Genomic DNA, 27,822 nt, shown 5'->3' with positions numbered 1-27,822 from the left:
TCTGCTCCTACCCAGAGGGGTCCCCCGGCTCGGGGGTGAGCGCCCAGCCCTCCTAGGAACCCTGCAGGCGCAGCACCCCGCCCCTCCCACCTACCTGTGCGCCTGCGCCCTCGCGCTCTCAAGGTCAGCCCCGCCCCCCTCCCCAGCCCGCCCCTCCTCTCCCTCCCCAGCCCGGCCCCCGCGGAAGTCGCTTTAGAGGACGCCTTGCGTCGCCTCCTCTCTGCGTGGCGTGGGGTCGCTGGCGGTCAGGAGAGGGAGGAACTTCCTGTCCCGCGCGGGCAGGACTTCCGGCAGAGCCGGAAGACCTTTTCCCTCGCGGTTTGGAGAGGTCCGTTCTGCCGACCCTGGACGGGGAGATTCAGGACGCTGCCGGCGGCTCTCGAGTGTCGGTCTCACGACCTATCCCGGCGTTATGGTGAGTCCTCCTGTGAGGACCAGAGTGATGGCCGTCGGGAGGAAAGGGCGGGAGGTCAGTCCGTGAAAGAGCCGGTTGACGCCGCTGAGCTGAATGGAACCTGCGGGAGCGTTGGGGTGAACCGACGGGACCCCCACCTGCCCTGAGTGCGCGCGGCCACGGCAGGGACCCGTGGGGTCGCGGGAGGGGCGGGTCTGTCGGAGTGCCCTGTCTAGGTAGCCCCCATCGCTCGTGGCCTGTGGTACCAGGTGGCCCCCAGATGACCTTGCTCAGCTCTTCACCTGTCCCTGTCATCTTTTTCACCTTTCCCGCTGCGGGCTTGTGACCAAGATTTTAAGAATATAGAAGTACCTTTTGAACACTGTATCTTTCTTGGAGACAAGCAATGCTAGGCACGTAAGATAAAATTGGCTTTTCTTAAAACTCTACTATTTCAAAACTGGAAATAATATTTCTAAAAAGAAAATATCCAAGTTGAGTATCAACAGATTTAATCGGAAGGAAAATTTGTAAAGGTATTGTTTTGAGAAAAGAGCAATTGCAGCAGAGAGAATAGCTTCAGCCATAATATTTGCAAGTGTCTTAAAGGTTAGGTGAAGAAGATTTCATGGAGAGCCTGGTGTGGGAAGATAGGATGGAAAGGAGTATGGTAGGCAGTAAGCAGAGGGTGTTTTCCTGTGAGGTCAGCCATCCTGAGAGTTCCTGAGCTGTTTTAGGCTGAAAGCAGGATAAAGTTTAGGGACCTAGAAAGGAAATTTTCATCAACTTTAGTTAAGAAGCAGTGGGTGTTGACTGATCGCACAGTTCGGAAGTTAACTTAAGAAATGAACAATGGGATTTTGACAGGCCTGGGTTTTGCTTTCTAGGAAAATGGGAGGAGGGCAAGTGGTTGTGTAGGGAACATGATCGCAGTAAACTATGTTCTGGAACATAAGAGGATTTTAAAAGCAGACTCGATGTTTCCAAGATCACAGGGTTCTGGGAAAGTTGAACAGACAGCTGACATGAAAGATTTCAAACCCTCATCCGCAGACACTTCCATGTTTGATTCTTGCTTCATTTGGCCATGTCACCTTCTGTGTCCAACAGACTGTCCTCTAAATCAGAGATATCTCTGCCATTGCTTCCTGAGAGTTGGGATCAAAGGCAAGTGCCACCACTCCCAGTTTGGCCATGTCTGTTTTTCAGAGTCAAATATTGCTAGTTTTAGCTGTTGTGTGTGATGATTTTTGAAGGACTTTAGAACTTTGTTGAGAATAAAATCTCATCTGGTTCCTGTTGCACTCTATCAGGTGACTTACATTTCTTTTAGCTTTTTTTAAAAAATGTTTTGTACCTCTGCATAATATGACTTAACTTCCTTAAGAGAGTTCTGTTTTCATTTGGCATAATGAAATTAGAAAGGGAACATTAGAACTGGAAGGAATCAAAATCTAGCCAACCTTCCCACCACTTCAGATTTTTCAGAAGGAAGAATGCAGAGTGTAGAAACAGGCAATGATATACTTGAGGTGATGTCTAATGAGCTTGTTCTCCGTTTCTTAAATGTAAAGTGAGTTTTTGACTTCTTAATCTAGAAAGTTCACGATAGAAATCAATAAAAATCTTCAATACATTCTAGACACAGAGAAGTTGGATCAGAATGTGTTTCCAGCATTCTGAGATCTGTAAAACTACTCTGCCAGCTCCAAAGAAGTAGGTATATTTCCAGCTAATCTCATGGTGATTTTCACAATGTCAGGCTGGGTAGTTAACTGTCTTCATTGTGACATTGGCCTTGTTTTTTTGAGTTGTTTGAATGAAGTTAGTTGTTCACAGCTATAGAATTGATCATGTTTGTTTATGTAATTGCAGTCAATGCTTGGAATCCTGAGAATTGAATTTAGTGAGGATGGGCTGAATTTAGGATGTAGCTTAGTTGAATTAGCAGTTTTTTTTTTTTTTTTTAAATTGGTAACCATACAGTCAGCACCTTCCATGAACTCTGAAGACCCAGAGTCTTCCCATTAGTTATGTGATTTTGTAAGGTTCCTCAGCTCAGTAAGAAGTTCTAGATTCCTGGGGCTGGAGAGATGGCTCAGCGATTAAGAGCACTGGCTGCCTTTCCAGAGGATCTGGGTACAATTCCTAGCACCCACATGGCAGCTCACAACTGTAATTTCTGTTCCAGGGTATCCAACACCTTCACACAGACATACATGCAAGCAAAATGTCAAGGTATATAAAATACAAGTAAAATACTTAAAAATTATTTTTAAAAAATTATAAGTTCTAGATTCTTTACAAAAGAAGTAGAGTTAGTCTTTGAGTCATCTTCTGATTTTTACATTCAATGATTTACTACTTTGTTTCATAATATATAGATATTTCTGATTAAGATTTGTTTTCCTTGGCTCTTTAGCTCATTTTTTTTCTTTAAAAAAATTCTCATTCTCTTTTTTTAAAAAATATTTTTAATTATGATGTGGGTGGTCTTAGAACCTTTGTCCTTATATTTGGCTTTCAGTTTGTGAAAATAGTCTATAGAAAATTTGTTAAAGATATACTAATTCTTTTATACTCTTTGTCATGTTGGAAATTGTATTCATGCTGATTCGTGAGAGAACAGTAAAGTAGAGCTAGCATGTTGAGTTGTGCATGTTCCCTGGCTTGTTTATTCCATGTAGCAGTTTATAGTTATTAACCGCTGTTAGCTAGTTGTAGGGAGGGAAAGCTTTGCTATAGTCAGTTGGTGAGGACCTACTGGTGGGTAGAGATAATGTGCTGTGCTACACGTTAGGAGAGAAATACATACAGCACAGATCAATGAATTGAGTCTAAATGGGGGGAGTCATAGAATAGGTAGCTTCTCATGAAACTGGAAAAAGTGTTAGGATACTTTTACTTAAGAATGTCTGGGCATGGTGGTGCATCTCTTTAATCCCAGCATGGCACCTGTGAGTTCAAGGCCAGCATAGTATACAGTGCCATGCACTCAGGTCTTTGTGGTGAGATTCAACCTCAAAACAAATAACAAAAAAAACCAAACCAATGATTCTTAGTAAAAAACGTATATTTGGACCCCGTTATCATGTAGTGAAAATTCAGAGTCTGTGCTTGCTTGTTTGTTCTTTGAAACATGTTCTTACTCAATAGCTCAGGCTGACCTTCAACTCCCTACGATCCTACTTCAGTATCCCAAGTGCTGGGCTTAATTGTATGAGCTATCACTCCCAAGTCAGAATTTTATTTCTAATAAATTCTGTAATTAAGTCTTAAATAAGAAGTCTTCAAGCCATACATAGTGGAAAATGGGGTGTATTCATTAGAAGTTCTTATGCTTTTGAATGAAAATCAGACATGCAATTTGAAAGACAGATTCTAAGGAGGGTTTAGCATTAAACATGCAGTGCCAGAGATTTAAGTTTTTTTCTGAAGTTTTCTGACTTCCTTTTACTGAGATTCTTCCTTGCTCTTTTTGTCCTTCAAGGGGCCTAGTGGATGCTTGTATTGAGACCTGTTATTTCCCCAGTTAGTATTTGGTTAATTCAGCTTGTCCCATGAGCACCTAAAAGAACCTTAAAACGTAAACTACTTTTCTTTCTTTATATACCGCTTGTTTTATTTTCTTCTCCATCGCTAATAGTATGGCACCACAGATTGTGTAAATTCTGAGAAATGGGGTTTTTGGTTCACAGTGTTGGGCCAAGGTTGATGGACCTCATCTAGTGATGATGACTTTGCTGGGCAGTAGTTAGGTGTTTCAGGTAATCATATGGCAAGAGATGGGCGAGAGGGGTTTGTGTGTGTGTGTGTGTGTGTGTGTGTGTGTGTGTGTGTGTGTGTGTGTGGTTTGTGAATGCATGCATCCTCTCATTTCCTTCTTTCCTTGATTTAATATAGGGACCCTGTTGTGATGACCTTAACTATTTGTAATCACATCTCAATGACAATACTCTGAAACATGAGTTCTGTTAAGCTTCTACCCTCTTAATGCAATGGAAGCTAAACTCTAGCATGAATTTTAGAGAGGACAAACCCTACTTTACCATCTGCTCTGGATTTATAGTAAAACAACAGTTTTCAAGTCCTTGTGAAGTGAATCTTAATCCATATGTGAGTATTCTGAACCAACCTCCATCCTGTGAATAGCAACAAAGTGCTCTTAACTTCTGAGCCACCTCCAGCCCCTTGAAGCTTTTGTTTTTTAACCCAATTAATTTTTAATTAACTAAATATTTTTTATGTATGTTGGTGTTTTTCCTGCATGTATGTGTATGCAGTGCCTGCAGAGGCCGTAGGAGGAGGTCGGATTCCCTGGAACTGGAGTTACAAGTAGTTGTTAGTAGTCACAGCTTCCGGGAATTGAATGAGGGTCCCCTGAGAAAATAGCAATCTCCTTAACAACTAAGCCACCTCTTGTAACATGAAGGCCAGGCTTGTTTGGGGTTTCCATCCTACCCTGTTCCTACAGCCAGTAAGCCCCCCCAAAAAAATCACACAGAGTCTACATAGATATAAAACTGATTGGCCCATTAGCTCAGACCTCTTATTAGCCTATTGTTTTTATCTGTGCTAGCCACAGTGCTTGGTACCATTCACAGCGGGGTAGGTAACCTGTTGCTTCTTTGGTGGTCTGGGCTGGACTGCAAAAGAGCTTCCTTCTTCCCAGAATATTCCTGTTCTCATCGCCCCACCTCTACTTCCTGTCTGGTTGACCCGCCTATACTTCCTGCCTGGCCAATCAGCGTTTATTTAAAACATGATTGACAGAATACAGACAATTCTCCCACACCAACCTCTCTGGCCCTGAAAGGTGTTTTTAAAAGAGGAGCTTCAGATTAGCTTAGTGTGCCTAAGTTTCAGTTGTTTTACATGTCCTTCCCATTATCTGTAGCCTTTAGCATTGTGGTATATCTCCTCATTGTCTTCTGTGAGTTCGAGACCAGCCTGGTCTACAAGAGCTAGTTCCAGGACAGGCTCCAAAACCACAGAGAAACCCTGTCTCGAAAAACAAAACAAAAATAATAATAATAATATATTTTTACTCATTAAGAATTTCATACAGGAGATTTGATTATATTTACCCCTTCTCCCTTGCTCTTCTCCAGATCGACCGCCACCTCCCTATCTGCTAATTGCATGTTTTTGTCTCTTTTTTAAACCCACAAGTAGAGTCTTATTTTTGCTGTCCAGCTGCTTTCAGGTATGGGTGCTGCCGTGTGGTGTAGCTGACCTATCCTTTTTTAAAAAATAAAATTATTGTCGGGTGGTGGTAGCCCACACCTTTTATACTAGAGCTTGGGAGCCAGAGGCAGGTAGATTTCTGTGAGTTCACAACCAGCCTGGTCTACAGAGTGAGTTCCAGGGTAGGCTCCAAAGCTACAGAGAAACCCTGTCTCAAAAAACAAAACAAAACAGACAAAAAAAACATTTTACTTTTGGAGATAGGTTCTGGCTTTATAGTCCACACTGGTTTTGAACTTTTGGTACTCCTGTCTCATTTTACTTTTGGAGATAAGTTCTGGCTGCATAGCCCACACTGGTTTTGAACTTGTGATCCTCCTGTCTCAGTTTCCACTGTGCTGTGATTGTAGGCATGTGTCACTATGCCCATCTCAGAATGGTATATTCCATACAATTGATATGTTATAATCACCCCGAGTCTATTTCTGTATTAGGAATCCTTTTTTAAAAAACATGTTTGCTTGTGTGCACTTCCACCTTAGCGTGCATATGGCAGTAAAGGGCAGCTAATGGGAGCTGATTTTCTTCTTCCACCACATGGATTCAGGGGATAGAACTCAGTTTATCATGTTTGATGGCGGTGGCAAACACCTTTGTCTACTGAGTCATGTCACCAACCCAGGACTCGTTTTTAATACACTTTTTGTGGGTTTGGATGAATTGATCATTCTCTGTCTCTATTATTATTATGTAAGATTATTTTAACTCCCCTGGAAGTCTCAATGCTTTATTAATTTTATACTTCTTCTTTCCCTTTCTCTGGCAACACCTGATATTTTTCACTGTAATCAAAACATCCCAGAATGTTGTATAATTGGAACCATAATCCTTGCAGACTGTCTTCTGCTCTGTAATCACTATTTAAGGTTATTTCCCCATGTCTTTGTGTCTTGATAGTTTTCTTTTTCCTTTCCTACTGTTTCTTCTATCCCTCTCTTTTCTTTATTCTAAGACAGACCCAGGGCTTGTGCTTGCCAGTCAAGCACTCTGCCATCATGGTACATGAATTTCAGGAGTATGTTATGTGTCAAAACTTTTCCTGGGGAAACACAAGACTACTCATTCCAGATAGGGAGCCCATGACAGACCTAAATAGAGATAACACCAAAATCCAACTTGGTGAGTTCTCTTGGGGTTACTTATGGAATATGGGTGTGGGCTTGCTCACAGGAGCAGAAATGACTCTTCAGACAGTTGTATCACCAGGCCCCTCCCCCAGCATAGATGGCAGTCCACAAAGTTGGGAATTTAGAGCACTCTTCACAGCTCAGCAGGTTGGAGAGTGTCTGTTCCACGTGCATCTGTTGGTCTAAACCTCTTCCAGGCAGTGTGGCAGGCTTCTGTTTCTTCAGGTAGCTGTTGTGGGCTCAAGTCTTTGCAGCTTGGCTAGTCTGAGTCTTCTTTCAAGCCTGGCTTCCTTCTGTCTGAGGGGAACACTTCAGCTTTATTGCCTACTCTGCCCGGGGGGAGGCCAGGAGGCCTAGTGAATCCGGTCAGTTCCAGGGCTTTCTAAAGCTATTTTGAGTTGTTTACCTTTGTATTTGAAAGCTTCTTCCCTAAAGAATGTAATGTTTCAGTATCTGAGGAAAGTTTTACCCAACAGGGTGGACTACCATGCTTAGATTGACTAAATTATTTTTAAATACTTTTGTTGTTTGGTTTTGAAATTATTTTTCTGGGTGGGTTGTCTGCATGCATACATGTGTACCACATGCATCCCTGATAACTGTGAAGGTTGGAAGAGGGCCTAAGATTCCCTGGACTGGGATCTGTGCTATGGGTGCTGGGAATCAAACCATGCTGATCCATGTCTTTAGCCCCCTCCACTAATGTTTTTCTCTAATGAATGGACTTGGCCTTATTGTTAGGTCTAGAAAATCTATGCTATACGCAAGGTCAACAAGTTGTCTTATAGGGACTCTTTAAGTTTTGTCTTTTACACCTATGATGTTTCAAATAAATTTTTGTAAGAGAGTAAGCGTATGTCTAGTTTCATTTTCAATGTGAAATAATTGTTCTAATATCATTTTTTTTTAGAAGACTGACTTTTCTTTTTTGTTTTTCTGATATTCTTCACTGTCAAAGTTCAGTCAAGCAAATTTTTGTAGGCCTATATCTGGCCTTCATTTCCTATTGTGTTAATTTGTCTTTTTTTCAGCACTGCACTTTTTTTGAGTACTACAACATTATAATAAGACTTGAAATCTATTAATGTTATTCTTCTAACTTTTTCTTCAGTATTTTCTTTTTTTGTTCTATCTCTTTTGCCTGTCTTTATAAATTTTGGAATTAGTTTTTTAATTTATTGAATAATTTTCCATAATTTTGGAGATTTATTATTTTTAATTATTTGTCTCTGTATATGTGTGCTCGAGTGCAGGTGCGCAAGGAGACTGGACGCATTAGATCCCCTCATAGAAAGTTACAGGCCTGTGGTCTGTCTGCAGTGACTACTAGAAACCACACTGTGGTTCTCTGCAAGAGCGGTACATATTCTTAGCTACAGAGCCATCTCTCCAGCCCTTCTTCCCATGACTTTGCTTGGTCATAAGTTGGTGTGGATCATGCTGAAGAGGATTCATGTCATGACAATGTTTAGTCTTGCCTGGCCGTGAACCTGGAATGTCTTCCATTTATTTTGCTCTCTGCTTTGGTCATCCATCTTTTAGTTCAGCTCATATTTTATCTTTCTGTTTTTAGGGCAGGGAGGGTCTCACATCATAGTCCTTGCTGGCTTGATGCTTCTTATGGACACCAGGTTGATGTCCAGTTTGTGGTGATTCCTTTCCAATTTCTCTCAAATTGGGATTGGTGTGTGTCTGGCTTATTTTCTTAGACACGTAAATCTTTTACTTTGTATGGAATACTGATATAAAAATGTTATTGTTGCCGGGCGATGGTGGCGCACGCCTTTAATCCCAGCACTCGGGAGGCAGAGGCAGGCGGATCTTTGTGAGTTCGAGACCAGCCTGGTCTGCAGAGCTAGTTCCAGGACAGGCTCCAAAGCCACAGAGAAACCCTGTCTCTAAAAACAAAAAAAACAAACAAACAAAAAATGCTGTTGTTGTTTTGTTCGATGCTGAAGAATAAGCCTAAGACTTTAATAGTATGCAGGTGCTCTACCACTGTGATGTATCTTCAGCTAAACAGATAGTTTTAAAGGCAAGGTCTTGGTCTATGCTGGTGTGAGGTCCTGATTTTTGTATGTTAGATTGTATTCTGCAACCTTGCTATTATTGTTGGGTCCACAGTGTGCCTGCCACAAAGTACTCTGCTTCAAGTTCTGAGAAAAATATACCTCAGGCGCCAATAATCTCAGTTGTACCTTCACAACACTTATATTAAACTGAAAGAGTAATTCTATTATTAAAGTAGATGGGATATCATTTGTGGTTTTCTGGCATAAAGTGTAAAGTTTGGGGAAAAGGGAGAGCAATTTCAGTTTTTCCTAAGAAAATTAACCTTAATTGTGGTAGGAAGGCCCCCCCTCTCTGTAGGTGAAGTGTTCCATAGGAAGGAGAAAACAAGGTGATCACTAGCCTGAGTGTGTTGGTTCCCTGCTGGGTGATCTTGACTTCACTTCCTGCCCCTTCCTTCTCTGCATAGCTAGACTGCAGCTAGAATTGCATACCAATAAGCCCTGGCTTCCCTGAGTTACCTTTGTCAGGCTATCACAGCAGCAGGATAAAAACTAAGAGTCCATAAAGTCAAAGACTTTCAAAGCACTACAGGTGATCAAAATTGAGTTTTACTTTTCATCAGTAACTGTAATAGCTAAGTTTATTTAGCAGTTGGAATTTATCAGGTATTCTAAAAGTGAACTTCACTGAAATCCTTATGAAGTATGTAAGTTCTGGGGTTTTGTGTTCTTTTAAATTCCATTTTATAGACTGAGGCACAACAAAATTAGAGGAACTTGTCCAAAGAAATAGATAGCAGTGAGGGCGGGGCTCAGGAAGCTCCGCAGCCACCGAGGGACCAGAAGTGGCATCACAAACAGTACAAGAAAGCCCACTTGGGCACAGCCCTGAAGGCCAATCCTTTTGGAGGTGCCTCTCATGCCAAGGGAATTGTGCTGGAAAAAGTAGGAGTTGACGCCAAGGAGCCAGATTCTGCTATCAGGAAGTGTGTCAGGGTGCAGCTCATCAAGAACAGCAAGAAGATCACAGCTTTCGTCCCCAATGATGGTTGCTTGAACTTCATTGAGGAAAACGGTGACGTTCTGGTTGCTGGATTTGGTCGAAAGGGTCACGCTGTAGGTGATATTCCTGGAGTCTGCTTTAAGGTTGTTAAAGTAGCCAACGTGTCCCTTTTGGCCCTGTACAAAGAAGGAAAGACCAAGATCCTAAATTTTGACAGTGGAAGCACAGTAATAAATTTTCCTATTCTGAGAAAAAAAAAAAAGAAATAGATAGCAGTGACAGAATTTGACTTCTAAGCCTGTTTTTCCTGTTCCACTGTGCTACTTAGCCAGGCTGATTATTGTTTAATTTGATAACTTTTAGCTTATAAAAGAATTAGATTTCACAAGTTTAATCCAATGTTAAAGATTAGAAACCATTTTCTTATAGAAATAATATTATAATATGAAATAATCAGATTATTTTTGTTAGTCCTGTTGGTTCAAACTTAAAATCCTAGCTACTCTAGAGACTGAGGCAAGAGGATCACAGATTCAAGCGAGCCTGGACTATAGAGTGTAAGGCCAGCCTGGACAATGTACTCTTCCCACTTTCCACTAGGCTGGAGATAGATAACTCAATGGCAGAGTACTTGCTTAGCACAGCATGTGGAAGACCCTAAATTCAGGCCCTATTGTATCATTCATGATGCACATGACCCCAGGCTAGTCCCACAAGGGATGGAAGTGGGCTGGTTCCCTGGACGGGTGGGATACAGATAGATGGGCTATGCAGAGAGTGCTTGGGTTTAAAGTTTATTTGGGTGTGGGGGGAGAAGAGAGAGAGAGAAGGAGAAGAAAGAAGGGGATAGGGGAGAAGGTAGAGAGGCAGAAGCTGCCTCTCTGGAAGAAGGATAGACAGAGTGGTGGGAGATCCGCTTGCCTGGCTGGAGTGGGGAGATTGGGAGTGGACGGAGCTTGTCTCTTAAAGGGACAGGGTACCCAGGTGACAGGCCAGGCCAGCAGATTTACTTTTATAACTTCTATAACCAAAAAAAAAAAAAAAAGAAAAAGAAAAACAAAGTAGTAATTTTTATAGCTGTTATATACTTACTTTTGGAAAATCTTCCCAAGTCTAGTTGATAACATAACAAATAGTATTACAGGAATTAGTCATTACTGTTAGGCATAGTATGGTTGGCATTTCTAAGGCAAGTAAGTGCTCAACTTCTTACACTGCTACAGTGAGTCACAGTGTAGATTCCGTAGTGCCTCTTTTGCCTTAAATGTATAATAATACCAGAGTATTAATCATTTAAGTCTGGGCATGGGCATGAAGTAAGGGTGATGAGTTAGAAGGAGATGGAGATGTGGAGCTCTGAACTGGAATTCCTTCATTACTGTAGGTTTTCTTTATCACACTCGTCCCAAGCCTGTGGCACCCTGCTTTCCCCTTGGTCTCCAGCAGTTGTCTCCCTCCCCTCCCATGTGCTTGTAATGACTGTTGCTTACAGCTGAAACTTTACTTCCATGGGAGCTGTAAAATCTCTAATCTTCCCTTCCATATGGTCAGCCAACCCAAAGACCATCTCTCCATGTCACTTCTTCGCCACCACTAATGCGTTAATCATCACAGACATCTTTTTTCAGAGGAAAAATAGGACTTTTGATGAGATATTGTCTTTTTGTTTATGCTCAACAACTTTTTATTTGTGTTACAAGAGAAATCACATTTTAAAAACCTGTCATACTTTATATAAATTTACAATTGTTGGTTCATATTTATAGTTACTCTGCCGTACATGTCACAGGTTCGAACACCCGCTGAATGGCAGTGATAGTATCTTTGCAGCAAGTTCTTGGGTGCAGAGCTTTGGATGGTGAAGAGGTGGTTAATGTGGATGGGCACTGGGAAAGAAAGGAAAGGAAACCCTTACCATTGCAGCCAGCAAGCATGTCAGGAGGAACCTTTAGCAGATTCTGTTTTATGTATATTTCATTGTAGGTTGCCAATAGTTGATGCCTGCCATGAATACTTAGCACCCTAAGGTTTTAGTTTTACTATGTTTGAAATGCTAAGGGAAGGGTTTGACTACTAAGATACAACCCTGTGTTTACCTTTTAAAGCAAACTTCACATTTTTATCTCTGTGATAAATAGTCTTTAATAATCCCAGTTATCTGAATTATCTGCTTGTCCTTCACACTGTGTAGTACTCAACTGGTGTTTGTAATCTTTATTTGATTATTGGCTCTAATGTCATGATCTACTTTTGAAAAGCAAGGTCACCTTCTGTTTTCTGCTTTCTTTCTTTTTTTTTCCACCAAAGCCAAAATTCTATTAGCTTGTCATATTTAAATATTTTTATCATTACAAAGACTTGAACCATATTTATGATGATAAGTGATTAATTACAAATGGTTCATATTCTTCAATCTTGTGGGAATGTCTGTGTAAGTGTTCTGTCACTAGAACTATTCCTTTCTGTTTAGCCTTGTTCAAAGAGAAAACTCATTTCTTAACTTAAAGGAATTGCTTTATGCTTTTTGCCACTGTTTCTTGCTAATTATTAAACTAGTATGGGACTTATTACTCTGTCTTTCCTGCTGCCTCAAGCTCTTGATCCCTCCACCACAACCCTCCAGGAGCTGGGATTATATCTGTATGCTACCATGCTCAACTAAGTTTTTAATTTATTGTGGTTAAAATTGATATTATGTTCTTTAAGACAAAAAAATGTAGAAGACTTGGGAACTAAATTTTGGAAGTAATTGTCAGCATGTTTTTCTGATCATTAAAAACACAGAAAAAAACCTGAAACACTTCACTACACTGTTGATTATGACCTTAATTTTAAGACATTTTTTTTTTAGGATTGAAACTATTTTCTAGTATAATTTCAGCTAATTTTATTAATTTCAGCTAATTTTATTGGGTGCTTACATTTTATTTTTATAATTTATCTATTAATCATTTTTCTACAAGTGTTTGTGGTCATCATAGTTCTTATGTTCTCTGTGTCTCTCCCTCTAGTGTAGACTTCAGGCCGTCTTGGAACTTAACTCTGTAGACCAAGATGGCCGTGAACTCACCATCCTGATAAACATCTCCTAAGTGCCAAGATTACAAATGTGTGCAGCATACCCTCAAATATGAAATTATATTTCGTTTTTTCCCAGTGCTATGTGATATCGCCAACTACTTTCTCTTCATACCCACTGATTAGAGAAAAATCTTGTACCGTTAAAACAAACAAAAAAGCCCAAGTCGTTTAAAGAGAGAATTGACTAAGTTTCTGCAATGGATTTCAGAAATAAAATAAAACATTAGGCTTTCATAAGTCATAAGTCTCTTGTAGCTCAACTCTTGGTTTCCTTTTAAGCTTCTTATAAATTTTAGCTTATTCAGTCCTTTTAAGGAAAAGATAATTATGTACTACCACTAGCTGAAAACCTAACGTTTAACGCTTCTAAGTGCTAGATGTGTATTAAGTTAAAATTGCTACAGTCATAAACAGTAAGAATTGCTTGGGATCTGAGAGATCATTTGCCCGTTATTTTAGAGATAAGAAATAAGTCTGGGAGAGAAAACATTTCTAATTATTGTGTAGCTAGTGCCAGAACTACTTGTACAATGCGTTTTGTTACTTAATTTGTTAAAATATTCACAATATTTAATTTTGGGATATGTGTTTAAATTTTCTTGGCTTTTCTATTTATCACTTTAAATTATAACTGAATTTCTTAATTTAAGTTTGTTTTAGAAACTATAAGTGCACTTATAAGCTTAGTTGATGTGAGATTCTCCTCTCTATGTTGTGAATTGATTAGTAAAGAAGCTGCTTCAGGCTATGACAGGGCAGAATAAAGCCAAGGGGAAAATCTGAACAGAGATATAAAGAGAGTAGGTAGAGTCAAGGAGATGCCATGTAGTTGTCAAAGGAGAAAGAGGCTCACCTTGCTGGTAGGCCACACCATCATGACAACATACAAATAACAGAAATGAATTAATTTAGATATAAGAGTTAGCCAGAAATATTCCTAAACTATTGGCTTAAAACTATAACACACACACACACACACACACACACACACACAGGATCTGGTGTAGGCTCTGTTCTTGCTGCTTTACTCTGAGTTCATATGAGCTTTGCTTAGTTGTTTCAGAGGGCCTTGTTTTCCTGGTTCCTCCATTTGCTCTGGCTTTTAAATTCTTTCTACTTCCTCTTTTACAGGGTTTCCTGAGCTCTGAGGGGAGGGATCTGATGAGACCCCCCCACACACACACCATGTGTGTAATATCTGGCTATGGGTTTCTATATTTGTTCCCATTTGCTTCAGGAGGAAGCTTCTCTGAGGATGATTGACTAAAGCACTGATCTATGAGTTTAGTAGAATATCATTAAGAATCATTTTATTGTTACTTTTTAAAAAGTTATTTTTTTTTCCAGATCCATAGTATTTGGTTTTACCTTAGGTCTCTGAGCTATCTAGTGTCTGGTTCTTGGTCATTCAAACAGTGTTGGCTATGGGTTCCATCTCGTGAAGGGACCGCAAGTCAAGTCAGACACTGGTTGGCTACTCCCTCAAGTTCTGTGCCACTGTTACCTTAAGGTTTTCATGGGACCCGCTTGGCCAACAACAAAATTGAATGCAACCAGTCCCAGTACTAGTAGTATTATGTCTGTGTTGTGAGACCCCCAAACAAGACCACCACAAAGCCTGTATCTGATGCAAACACAAAGGAGTTTAATTGATTACAAGCCTGAGCTTGGTCCACTGTCCAACACTCTGGCGCAGCGGGTGGAGGAGAATGGTCCTGAGCATTTACAAATTAGGGTTTATATAGGGAAAACCACAAGTGGATCACAGCCCTGTCAGAGGGTTTTGGGGTAGCTGACATTTGACCTGATTGGTTATAGTGAGGGGAGGTACAGAATTGAAGAGTAAAGTAGTTAAAAATACATCAAGTGTGGTTGAGGCGTGTAGTTAGTAGCTGTCATTAGTCATGTTGTTAGTGGCTGTCATCAATCTTACCCTCATCAGTCATACCCAGGGTGGAGTTCCACTCTTTTCTGAAATTTGGGGGAACTTGGGATCATGGAGAGGGCATAAAATGGGTGGTTAATAGTTTTGTTCAAATTTGGCCATCACAGTAGACTTGCTTGGTGACAAGGGATGGCCATTATTAAGAAACTTCATTAGGATCCCCTTCATGTATTTTACGAAATTTCTACTATGTACCTCAAACATCCCTTAATTCTAGCTGTGCTGGAGACCAATTTGGACAAGGACACCACTTACCAGGGTAGGGTGTGGGGATTAGAACAATAAGTAAAGAGAATGCGGACACGAGTGAAAACAACAAGCAGAAGCATAGGATAGTATGGGAGGGAGTTCCGGTGAATACTGAAACCACCTGCGTTCAGTTTCCATTTGCTTAAAATACCCCCACCCTAAAATGTAGGAGTAAGATTTTTTTTAAAAAAAAAAACCTGTTAGCATGATACAAGGACCAGTTGAAGGTTGTGGGCTACATTCTTAGTTAAACATTGTGCTTCTAGAACAAGACAAGTAACACTCATACCCTAGATCAAAACATTCTGTAGGCAAACCACTCCTAGGATGGAATCTGTTGTTATCTCTCTAAAGGAGTAGGAACTTAGTTCGATCTTTAGACTTTTGTTTGAAGTAGAAACAGATCTACTTTTAATACCTGAAATCAAGGTCTAGATATTAGCCACACCTGTTGACAATAACCTTGAGAAAGCAGAACTCTGACCTAAATCAAGGTAGGGCCTTTGTTTGAGATAGAAACAGACTATAACCTTGAAGGGAACAGAAGTAAGTTCCAACTCCCTGACCTTTAGACGGGGTGGAAATAGGCTCACATTTTTGCTCCACACAACAGTCTCTCCCCACATTCTTCCTCAACCTTATCTCCCTTCCCCATCCCCACCTGGTGCTCTTTTAGCATCTCGCAGTGCCCCAGTCTACTCCTATTTCCTCCTTTCAGGGAGATCCACGCATCCCCATTAGTTCCTGCCTCCATACTTAACCTCTCTGGGTCTAAAGAGTTTAGGTTGCTTATCATTTATTTAATGGCTAATATCCACATATAAGTGAATACATAACACACATATTTACCTTTCTGGATCTGGGCTACCTCACTCAGAATGATTTATTTCTAGTTCCACTCATTTGCCTGCAAATTGTCTGATCTAATTTTTTTAACAACTCCATTGTGTAAATGTATCATATTTAGGTTGTTTCCAATCTCTGGCTGTTATGACTAGAGCAACAATGAGCATAGTTGAGCAATGTCCTTTTCATAGGATGGAGCATCGTTTGTGTATATGCCCAGAAGTGCTATAGCTAGGTCTTAAAAGTAGATGGATTTCCATTTTTCTCAGGAACCACCATTCCCATTTCCATAGTGATTGTACAAGTTTGCACTCCCAGCAGCAGTGGAGGAGTGAAGTTTCCCCATTCCACATCATTGCCTGTATGAGCTGTCATTTGTGTTATTGCGTTGATCATAGCTATTCTGATGAGTGTAAGATGCACTTGTATTCTGTTCATGAATTTGCCTCCTAGTTCCTGTTTCAGTTCCTAAACTTTTCATTCCCAGAATTCCCGTAGTGTGTGTTTTCTTTATTGATTCTCTGTCTGTCTTCAGGTCATTGACAGTTTTATTCATTTCCTTACACTGTTTCTTTTCCTGTTGTCTTTTCCTGGATTTCTTTAAAGGATTTCTTAACTTCTTCTGGACCTCTATAATCTTCTTACAGGTGGTTTTAAGGTTTATTGTGCGTCAGCTATGTTGGAATATTCAGGGCCTGCTGTGGTAGAATAGCTGGATTCTAGAAGGGACGTATTGCTCTGGCTGTGTTTTTTTGATTGTGATTTTTAACACTGGTGTCTAGGCATCTGGGATTGGGTTGATTATAGGCATAGGTGCTGATTTCTGTATTTGGCTTTGTTGGGTGGGTGTTTTGTTCCTTGGTTTCTGTTTTTTCTCTGGACTTTTTGGGGGGTGTCATACCTATGTGTTTCCTGGTAGGAAATTTTCTATGGACTTAATAGTTGTGACCACTGGGGGTTCCAGGTAAAACGTTTTTTCTGGGTACTAGGAGCTGACACTTGGGAGTGGGCATAGGCTAGAGGTTGAGGAGAACAGTGGTCAACAAAGATATGCTCACTTTGTCTCCTTGGAATGGGGAAGTGGGTGGTCAGTGGTCACCACAGAGGCTCTGCTGTAGCTCTGGGAATGGGACTGCGGGGCGGATCTAGAGGAAATAAGCGTGAGGGGAAGAGCTACAGAGGACCTTTCTGCTTTCCTTGTGGCTTCGAATACTTGCTGGAGTTGGGGTCTGGGATAAAGCAACAAGTGTGGAGATGGAAGTTGGAGAGGAAGATCTATGGGATCCATAGGAGATGTGGGTAGAGGGGAAGGGAGGCTGCAGCAGGTGATCCATTACAGAGCTGGGATTGAGGCTGGGATATTGGATCTGTGGAACAGAGGGAGAAGAATCTACAGGTAGCCTACCTGGTTTTCTGTCATGCATAGTCTGAGCATGCTCGAGTGGGGAGATGAGATGGAGTGCTGAGTTGGGGGAAGGAGTTTAGAAGGGGAATGAATACACAGGACATGGGAATAGGAAGCAAGGAGTTCTGCTGCAGAGTTGGGGGTGAGACTGGGAAATTGGATTTGACAGGGAGGAGGGAGGGATGAAAGTCTTTAGTTGGTTTACCTGTTTTCTGGCCTGCTTAGCCGGTGTGTTCCCAGGAAATGTCTGCTGGTGTTGGAGGCTGCGATACTGGGGTGAGTTGGAGGAAGGAAGCTTTGAGAGGATGTTGTGATGTCTTGGGGATAGGGTCAGAGAGAAAAGGCAGACCTCAGCAAGCGTTCTGCTGCAGAGGTGGAGATGAGACTTGGGGGGGAGGGGGAGGAGTCTAGGGAGAAGCATAGGTGTGGATCTGCTGTAAGCCTGCTTGTTGCCCTGACTGGGGCAGCCCTTGAGTGGGGTCCTTTTTTTAACTTTTTTAGACTAGGTTAGATAACATTCCTTGAACCAGGCTTTCCCAACCACATTTGGTAGGCTTAATTATTCCTTAGGGTTACTGAAATGCTATACAATGATGTTTATCTTATAGTTTATCATCTTTTGCTTGTAGGTGGTGGTATGGGTTAACATTTAGATGAAATCAATATACCAGGAAAGAAATAAATCCTTTCGCATTGAACTTAGACATTGCTTGACTCCTTGGGCTGCTGGCTCTAGAATAGCCATATCACACTTGTATTTACATGTCAAAGGGAGTAGTGTTTCATTAGTTTTTATCTAAAGAGCAGACAGGTTGGTGTTATCAGTTGGAAGTCTAAAGAAACAACAGTTTAAGTAGCTAAGTAAAACATATTCAGAACTATTTGGGGTTGAATATATTTTACACACTACAAAGATCTACTGTATATGCATTTTTTTTTATCAGTCTTAAGCATTGCCTAAGTGAAATGTCCTTCAGTGTTACTTGCTGTGTTCTGTGCTAAATTCACCAAGGATCCTGGGCTTTTGGTTTCTTGTGTAACTCATACATTAAGACAGTAATTGAATGGGTCCTTGGTAAATTTAATGCTTACCAGCTTACGTTTTCCTGTAAATTAAGTCATAGCACTCTTCCAAACCTGATTTCCGTCAGTCTGCTTCGAGCAGATTGATTAGCCTTACCACACCAGAAAACATGTATTTTCTGAAGACCTGTGCTTAGCCAAGTGTTTTTTGGGATGCCTCCCTGAGGCTTGTCAACTGCTTCTTGGGATTCTTTCTGTCTACCACTTCTTATATTCCACCATCCACCCAAACGGAATCAGCTTGCCGAACTGTTGAGCCTTCCTCCTCTGTACCCTTTATACTCAGTCATATGCAGTTTGATTTTTGTCTGGAGTGGTCTCTCTCTGTTCATTCCTCCTGGGTTCAACTGCCCTTTTGTCCTAGAGTTTCTCTTTAATTAAGCAGTTTACTAATGTGTCTAATTTTGTATATGCCATGTTCATTGCCTTATTTCTGATTACTTAGACTTCCAAAGTGATACTTTCATCAAACAGGAAATGAAAGGTATATACCTTCCAAGTTAGATGCTTTGTTGCCATGAAAAAAATACCTGACAAAATTGTTTTAAAAAAGAAAGGTTTATTTTGGTTTACAGTGTTAGAAGTGTCAGTCCATGTCAGCTGCTCCCTTGTTTCTGATGCTGTCATGAGGCAGGAGAACACATTTCATTACAGAAGATGGAAAGGCAGATGGGAAGGGGCTAGGAAAGTTGTAGCCCAGGGTGAATAACAACTCTTTGTAGCCAAGTCTAGCATCAAATTTGTTATCTTCCTGCTTCAGCTTGCTGAGATTATAGGCATGTGTTATAACTAGCAGGACAGTGTATTTTTGCTTTTTAGATTTATACTTACTTCTATGATGATATAATTTGATTCATAGTGCTTTGTTATTGTTCAAAATTATTAATTTATCTCTGTTACACTATACATACACAGTCACAGACTTACATAGTTCTTGTCACTAAAGTATGAAAATGGTGCTTCCCTGCTTACTTAAACGTTAGGTCCACTTCTCAGGTTTGAGCCAGTTGTCCTAGTGCTGCTGGGCTTTCCTCGTTTGTTCTTGGTATCCAGAGGAATATTTCTGAACTACTCATCATATCATACCACTTTCCATGGCATTATAGCCTTAATGTTAAATTTTAAATTCGATAGTCTGTAGTAGTAGGACCGGCGGGGCTGTGTCCCCAGCACCCCGCTGCCCACAAGCTTATGCCCGAAATAACAACACACAAACTGTATTCATTTAAACACTGCTTGGCCCTTTAGCTCTAGCCCTTACTGGCTAATTCTGATATCCCGATCAACCCATCTATAATAATAATCTGTGAGCACCAGTCTTAGTGAGCACCGGTCTTACCAGGAAGATTCTAGCCTACGTCCATCCTGGGTCGGAGCTTCATCGCGTGTGTCTCAGAGAGCAGAGCTCTCGCGTCCGCCCTGGAGATGGGAGCATGGCGTCTCTGCTCCAGACAGCAGAGCTGTTGACTCTGAGCTCACTTCCTCTTCCTCCCAGCATTCTGTTCTGTTTACTCCACCCACCTATGTTCTAAGCTATGAGCCTAAGCAGTTTGTTTATTACTTATCCAATGAAATCAACAGATTGATATATGACACTCCCACATCACTTCTCCTTTTTCTGTTTAAACAAAAAAAGGAAGGCTTTAACTTTAACATAGCAAAATTACATATAACAAAACAGTTATCAAGTAAAAATTACAATAATCTTCATCATAACTAAGGAAAACTATAACTATGACTAACTTTAACTCCATCAAAGATTCCAAAAAGATACAATATTACCTAAGCAAACAAGAAATAAGAAACTTACAAAACTCTAGAAATGACAGAGACATCTCGCTGCCTGGACAGTCACCCAAAGTTCCTCTGTACAGTTGGGGCATCAATCTTCAGCCTTCAGGTCCATAGTATCCAGCAGACATTTCCATGAAGCAGGAAAATTCAAAGTCAGTTCAGTCACTATCTGTTATGTCCTGCAGAACGTCTCGCAGACTCTTTCATGAATCAGGAACCCCGAAAGATCATCTCACCTTTAGACAAGTTCAGTAGTCCTCTCTCTGCGGGTTCTCTGTGTCCAGTTTATGCAATAGTCCAGGCAAGAGCAGTTTCTTGCCCAAATAGCTATCAAACTCCATAAGGATCCTCTTCAATGCCCATCTTCTTCTTGAAGTAGATTGGTGCTGCCAGGAGCAGAATGTCTCATTGTCATGAAAAACCCTAAGTTACTAAAACATTTAAAATGCCATATTCTATAAGTTTTGAAAGATATGAAGAATGCCTATCTAAAATATATCTATGTACATCTAGAAAATATTAACTAACATGACTATAAACTTGACTATTATTATTATCTATTAACTACCTATATACATTACATTTTTAAATGAACTACACAATCACAATACCTTAATCAAGATCAGAAATACATATATATATATATATAACAAAATTGACCTTAAATCTCTACAATAAAGCAAAATCTATACTAATGCAAATTATTCATATCTATATCAATAGTCTACCTTTTACTATATGGTTTTGCCTTCTAATCTTTCTCTTAAGGCAGTTAGCAGTGTTGATTGACCAAATTACTGCCTCCTGAATACTACTTGACCTCCCAAGGTAACCTTTCATAGTTTGTTCGTAATTTCTCTTTCCTTTTGTTGTGTTATCATAGACTTCCTATCTGCTTATCACTTTTGAATATAATATGCATCTCTCATCTGAGGTATGTGCCAACTTCTCATTAAAGTAAAAAACATGCACGAGTTGCTTTCTAGTATTCTGAAGCACCATATAATAGCTTGTTCTTTAATAATGCATATTAATTAAGTGAATTCAGTAGACTTTAGTAGAAAAATCATTACATTTGAAATTAGGTGCCAAGTCTATGAGCAGGTAGTTGTATGATTTTGGTCATTTAAATTCTGCTTTCCTTTGCTAATTGTCTAGAGGCTTGTTTAAATGCTGAAAGTGTGAGTGCTTAAGTTTTTTATCAATCTAGGTTGAAATGGCAAGTCCTATTTTTAGAGTAAAAATGATTTTTACATGTTTAAGAAATCTGCTTCAGTCTGTCTTGATCTCAGTCACTAAAGTGCTTTAAACAGTTGAGAAACAAAAAAGAAAAAAAAACGGGGAGGTCGATGGGTAATAGCCTTTCCCTTTTTTTGTAAGGGAGATGATAATTGAAACCATTTGGGGTGATCCTGAGTCCCAAGTTTATATGTAAATATACCCTCTAATAGTAAACAGTGTGTTGTGTTTCCTTTCAATTTGTTTGTCAGCAGGAGAGCTAGTTTAATGAAACATAACAAAATGTCAACTCCACCAAGGGTGATATAATTTTCAAAGTTTGAAATTTAAAATTGCAGCATGTTTGTATTTCACTATAGAAATTTTATTTCCATTGTTGACAAGCAGAAGAGACAGTTGGTGTTTGTTATATATTTTACTTATTGGAGAATTAGTTTTCATTGGTAAGATTTTTAACCTACTCAGAAACTATTAATGACAAAAATTGAATGATCATTCTTCTAGATAACTAAAGATGTAACTTTTCCTTGCTGTCCATGGCCTCAGGTTACTAGACCTGTAACCACAAGGTACTGTAGGCTTTACCCGAGTCTTGGGTCCCTAAAGTATTTCATTAATTAATTATCCCAGTTTTAGTTGTCAAGGGAGTCTGAACTTAGAGGCAGTGGATCCAGATAGAACTATCTGTTTGGCCAAGCTACTGTTTTGAATCATTAATAAAACCATTAAGGCCCCTCTGTTGTAGCATGCTAAGATTCAACTGTGATGGTCTTTGTAGCTTCAGTGTATCAGTTTATAAGTCTTTTGTTGTAAAATTTGTTTACTTCAGAGTTACATTTATTTAAGTATCCCCTGTTAAAGAATCAAGGAAAAATATTCAGGACATTTAAGAGACTTTAAAATGTTCAATTCTGGGGTGAATATTAAAATTGCTAATGTCTGTTAGTACTAGTAAAATAGCAAATTAATGAAACATTTTTCCAAAACTTATAATTTGATAATGTACTCTGGGTGGTCTTCATGTATGTGTATGAAAAAGAGTATCTGTGGTCAAATTTTTTTCACATAAATTTAAAGTGAACCTTGCTGTAGGTTCCTATTTTCGGGTTAAAGTTAGATTTTCTTTAGTAGACGTTTTAGTCATCTAACAGTGACTCACATTCTAGGGCAGACTTCTCTTAGAAAGCTGAACGATTGCTGTTGTCTAAGAATGTGGTTAGCACAGCAGGTAGGTGGAGTTTTGAAAGCTATTTTCAGCTTCATTTCAGAAGAGGAAAGTGACATAGTAATTGAACAGATTAGAGTTATGCTTTTGCATTGATCAGTTTTTAGTCACACATGGACTAGAATACTGAGAATATACCAGCTTTCTTATAGCTAGTTCTAGGATATGCCCCAAAGCTACAGAGAAACCCTGTCTGGAAAAACAAAACAAACAAATAAATAAATATAAATAAAAAGCATTTGCTTTTCTCAAGTTAAGTTCTTAGTTCTCTTTTGTCTCTATATTTGATCAGTTTCTGAATTTTTCAACATCATCCCCAGAATGCTGGGTACAAAGGTACAGCGTCATTATTTTCAAATGTAGATCATTAAAACTGTTTCCCAGATTTTTGTTGGATTATTTGTGTCTTACTTACATGGCCTATATCTTTAGCAGTAATGCTTTTAGCAGTATCTCACTACAGTTTGTGATTTGAAGGAAGAGGAGCAATATTTTTCCCCTAGTTTATCACATTCTGTCATATACATATTCTAGATCAATCTTGCTGGAGTAGCTTTTTATAGTAGCGACTTTTATTAAATGCAACTAAAATATGGTTTTACTATTGGACAGAGATGACTGAACTGTTACATCGTCTGTGTCTGTGAGAGTCAGTACCACTGACCTTGAAGACTCTGGGCTACTGTCAATTTTCAAGGCCAGGTTGAGTGAGGCTAACTTTGTCTGTAACACTTTACTAACTAGAAGTGGTTTGCTTTTTAAATTTATAATTCTGAGTAAGCCAATCTTCTGGCATACTGTTTAGGAGTTTTATGTGCTTATATACAGGGTTAAAAGATGCAGAACTTCTGTTATGAGCAGTAGGAGAAAGAGTGGAGAATGAAATAAAATAATGTAGCCTTGGATGTGAAGGGAATGAAAGATGCTCTATCTGTAATACACAAAAGACATGTAGGGCAAAAGAAATATATATAATTTAAAAAAAATAAAGCCTTGACACAACATTATGAGACAAGGAACCTCCAAAGATGCTCTAGGAGTTTCCTTTGTATTGGCCATCTCTTGCTGGGCATGCAGCAAGAGTAATTTGTTTCTTCCTGAGAATCCCCTAGAAAAACTTAAATTATCATTTGCAAGTGGTTGTCACTTATAGATTATTTCTGGGTAAAGGATAGGGCATGTGTCAGCTTCTCCTTTCAACTCTAGGATCTCAACTGGTGCAGACCTGTGCAGGCTCAGTGCATTCTGCCTCAGTCTCTGTGAGTTCACATGTGCTTGGATCCTTTTGGTGTGGAAGGCCTGTTTCCTTGGTGTCCTTCATCCCCTCCGGCCCTTGCATTCCTTATTAGCTGAAGGCTTTGTAAGATCTCCTGAGCCTTGAGGGAAAGGACTTGATAGATGTGTCCCACTAGGCTGGTTATTGCAAGGTCTCTCACTTTGCATAATGTCTACCTCTGGGTCTCTGTATTTGTTCTTGACTGTCTGAGAAAGAAGCTTCTCTGATGCTGGTTGAACAAGGGCACTGATCTGTGAGGATAGGAGAATGTTATTAGGAGTCATTTTAATGCTGTGTTCTTTTCCTAGATCATTGTGTTTGATTTTTCCCTAGGTCCCTGGGCTATCTAATCTCAAATTCTTGGTCACCCAAACAGTGTTGGATAAGGGTTCCATCACATGGAGTAGGCCTTAAATCAAATCAAGTATTGGTTGTTTATTCCCCAGGTTTGTGCTCCCATTGCCACTCGCATATTTTGTAGGCAGGACACCTTTGCTGACCAAGGATTTGTAGCTGTGTTGGTATTTTCATTTCCGCCTTTACCAAAGATGCTAGCATGCAGAAAGCTCTATGTTGGCACAAGGTTGACTTCTCCATGTTTAATGAGTTTTGTAGGTGGTATCTTCAGTAATAGGGCCTTGTCATCAGTTTCTCAAGGACAACCTATAGTCTTGGCAACAGCCTGGGTTGTTTTCAATCGCAATAAATGGAGAAAATTAGACATTCCATGATAAAACTAAATTTAAGCACTATCTGTCTATGAATCAAGTCCAACAAAAAGCGCTACACAGGACAAAACACAAGAAATAGTAATCTCAGACCAGCAAATCAAGAGAACACAAACACTTACACACACATGGCACTACACACACAAATTAACAGGAATCAACAAACAGTGTTCATTGATATCTCTTAACCTCAGTGGTCTCAATGTTCAAGTAAAAAGACATAGACTAATAGAATGAAAGCAAAAATAGAATTCACCTTTCTGTATCCAAGAAACAGACCTTAACATCATGGATAGACATCATGTCAGGGTAAAATAATAGAAAAAGATATTCCAAGCAAACAGATCTAAGAAGCAAACTGGTATAGCCATTTTAACATTTGACAAAATAGACTTCAAACTAAAACCAATCAGAAGATAATAGGGCAGGACACTACATACTCTTCTAGGAAAAATCCACCAAGACATCATTTAAATTCATAGCATTTATGAAACAAACACAAGGGCACCCAAGTTAGTAAAAGATACCCTACTACAGCTTAAATCACATATTGACGCTCACAACATGACTGACTCCCACTGAGGCGAAGGCGTAAGTGCAAACAATGCCACACCAGTTTGGAATTATGATTAATAGGGTGATATTTATTTAAAGGGGAAAAAACTTACAGATAACTGTCCCAGACAACAGCCCTCTGCGCAATCAGGAAGGAGTCTAGTCTCCCGCAACACCGAGTGGAAGATTTCACTACCTCACCCTCACCAGTTGGGTCATCCAAACGAACACTACTCAGAGAAATACTGGAGCTAACAGACATTAAAAAGCAAACGAGCTGAAATATGTACAGAACATTTCATGAAGCACACACACACACAAATACCTTCTCAGCACCTCAGAATTTTCACCAAAATTGACCGGATATCCTTAATTTATGTTGAGTATTTATTGGGTATAAATTTTGAGTGTTTAGTTTATTTCACTTGGATTTGCATACGTGTGATACTTTGGGAGTCTGAAGAGGTCTATAGGAGTGACATCCCATACTGTGCTGTAAGTTTAAACTATGTATGTGGTCTTGTAAGCCTAAATGCCAAAGGAAGAGATTTAAAAAAAAAAAGATTTATTTACTTTTCTATGTCTACATTGTTTTGTCTTCATGTGTGCCTACTCACCAGAAGAAGGCTCCAAATCTCATTTTAGGTGCTCCACCATGTGTTTGCTGGGAATTGAACTCTTGACCTTTGGAAGAGCAGCAGCAGCCAGTGCTCTTAACGTCTAGTCAGTTTTTTTAAAATATAGTTTTCAAAATGTATAGAGAGTTTTCCAACAGGGTCCCCAAACATTAATTTATTGTTAAATTTGTTTCCTTTTTCACACAGGGTGTGATAGGTATACAGCTGGTTGTTACCATGGTGATGGCCAGTGTCATGCAGAAGATTATACCTCACTATTCTCTTGCTCGCTGGCTACTCTGTAATGGCAGGTAAGTAAGGGAGAGGCTGTTTGTAATGGGCACTTTTCTGTTTGTTTTGAGAGAGGCTTCATGTAACCCAGGCTAGTCTCGAATTTATTATGTAGTTTAGGTGTCTTCACCTCCCCGTCTTTCTCTTTCTGCCTCCCAATATCAGTATTGTAAGCATATACCACTTCACCTGGATAACGCCTGGTACCTGTGGTCTCCATTCAACTTACCAGTCTGAGTAACGTCCTCCATGTACTAATTCAAATCTGTTTCTAAAATTACAGTGAAGGATTTTGAGAATCTTGCTTTCTCTTTACATAGTAGTTTATATGTATTGCACAAAGGCAACAGCGCAAGCAATAAGAATTCAGTTCCTATTTCCAGTCTTCCTTTTTCTTCTTTCATCTATTCTCTGACCACTGAGAATAGGAAGTTTATTTTCTAGTTAAAAAAGCTGGTCAGCAAGAGGGTGAAAAGTTAGAAATCCAAGTGGTGAATTAAATGTTTGAATGAAATTAGAAAAACTTCCTACTTTTGGTGGTTTAATTTAAAAAATTAGTATAAGAACTAATGTTCTTTGTTTTATTGTTTTAATGTCCTTAATTCAGTATGGGCAGAGTGGAATTATGTTGTATTCTTTAAATATATCTGTTGTACTGCAAACTTAATACTGTTTATCTCCACTGCTTCCAAAAAAACCTAGGTTGACATGCTAGAATTTGTATAATATAGTAAAATCAGAAGAAAAGAAATTAGATGATAGTATTACAGAAAATCTGTATAAGCCATATGTACTTCCTGTGCCCTTACCGAAAGGTCAGTGATGAATTTGGTGCCATGACTACTTCAGTAACTGGCCAGATGCCGACTGTGTTACTTTGTTTAGACCTTTTGAGATTTGAACACACTGGGTGGCTCTCTTACTAATACTTTTAGGAAGCAAGACAAATAAGCCTTTAATTTAGAAAGCTATTCTCTTTAAAATTTTAAGTTTCCTTTATTTAATTTATGTTTCATTTTATTCACGTTTGCTGTTTCATACTTTTTGTGACAAATATAGAAAAATATTCAGGCTTAAAAGTTTTTAATATTGCCCACTTATATATGTATATGTATACTGATAATGTGAAATAAACTGTTTAATGTATTTTAAATAGTGATAAAATATTTTGATAAAATTGAGAAGCCCGTGTATCTATGCCTAAAATTTTGTTATGTAGTTTTACTATACCTTCCATGATCTTGTTTACTTACTTTGTATTCCATAGACTATGAAAAAATAAAATAACAGCTGCACAATGGATCATTAGTTCTAAGTAAATGACTTAGAATAAAACATGCAATCCTTAAACTATATAAAATAAACTTGTTAACTGGAATAATGTGTTATAGAGTTTTTCCTTTTTTTGTGCCACTGGGAATTGTACCCAGGGTACTGTTTATCTAAAGGGTTCTTACTGAGCTATCCCATCACTTAGAGTTTGATCTTTTACAAGAATGTGTCATATTGACTGTTCTTGTTAGCAGAGTTTGTATTTTGTAAAAATAATGCTAAGTGAAGTTCTGTTAATAGACATATTTTAATAGGATTACTTCTTTTCTTTCATATCCTTACTGTTTTATGTTTTAAGTACATTCTTTTTTTTTATTTTTTTTATTTTTTTTTATTTATTTATTGAGGATTTCCGCCTCCTCCCTGCCACCAC

General features: G+C 39.3%; 1 protein-coding gene and 1 pseudogene across 2 annotated transcripts in view; both read left to right on the top strand.

Annotated features, from left to right (window-relative positions):
* Positions 1–291: 291 nt before the first annotated feature.
* Positions 292–27,822, top strand: part of Tmem161b (transmembrane protein 161B) — a 78,664-nt gene continuing 51,133 nt past the window's right edge. The window contains exons 1-2 of one of the 2 annotated variants that reach the window (XM_005356530.3): positions 292–415; positions 26,034–26,137. In XM_005356530.3, coding sequence (XP_005356587.1) covers positions 413–415; positions 26,034–26,137 — 107 coding nt within the window. In that variant the 5' untranslated portion in view covers positions 292–412. Of the gene's footprint in view, positions 416–26,033; positions 26,138–27,822 lie in introns of those variants that run through there. The other variant, XM_026783763.1, reaches the window with a different exon arrangement.
* Positions 6,637–10,045, top strand: LOC106144005 (annotated as a pseudogene).

This window comes from Microtus ochrogaster, chromosome 19 (assembly GCF_000317375.1).
Source record: "Microtus ochrogaster isolate Prairie Vole_2 chromosome 19, MicOch1.0, whole genome shotgun sequence".
Lineage (NCBI taxonomy): Eukaryota > Metazoa > Chordata > Mammalia > Rodentia > Cricetidae > Microtus > Microtus ochrogaster.
The sequence above is the reverse complement of the archived record's forward strand: the minus strand, read 5'-3'. Positions and strand labels throughout refer to the sequence as shown.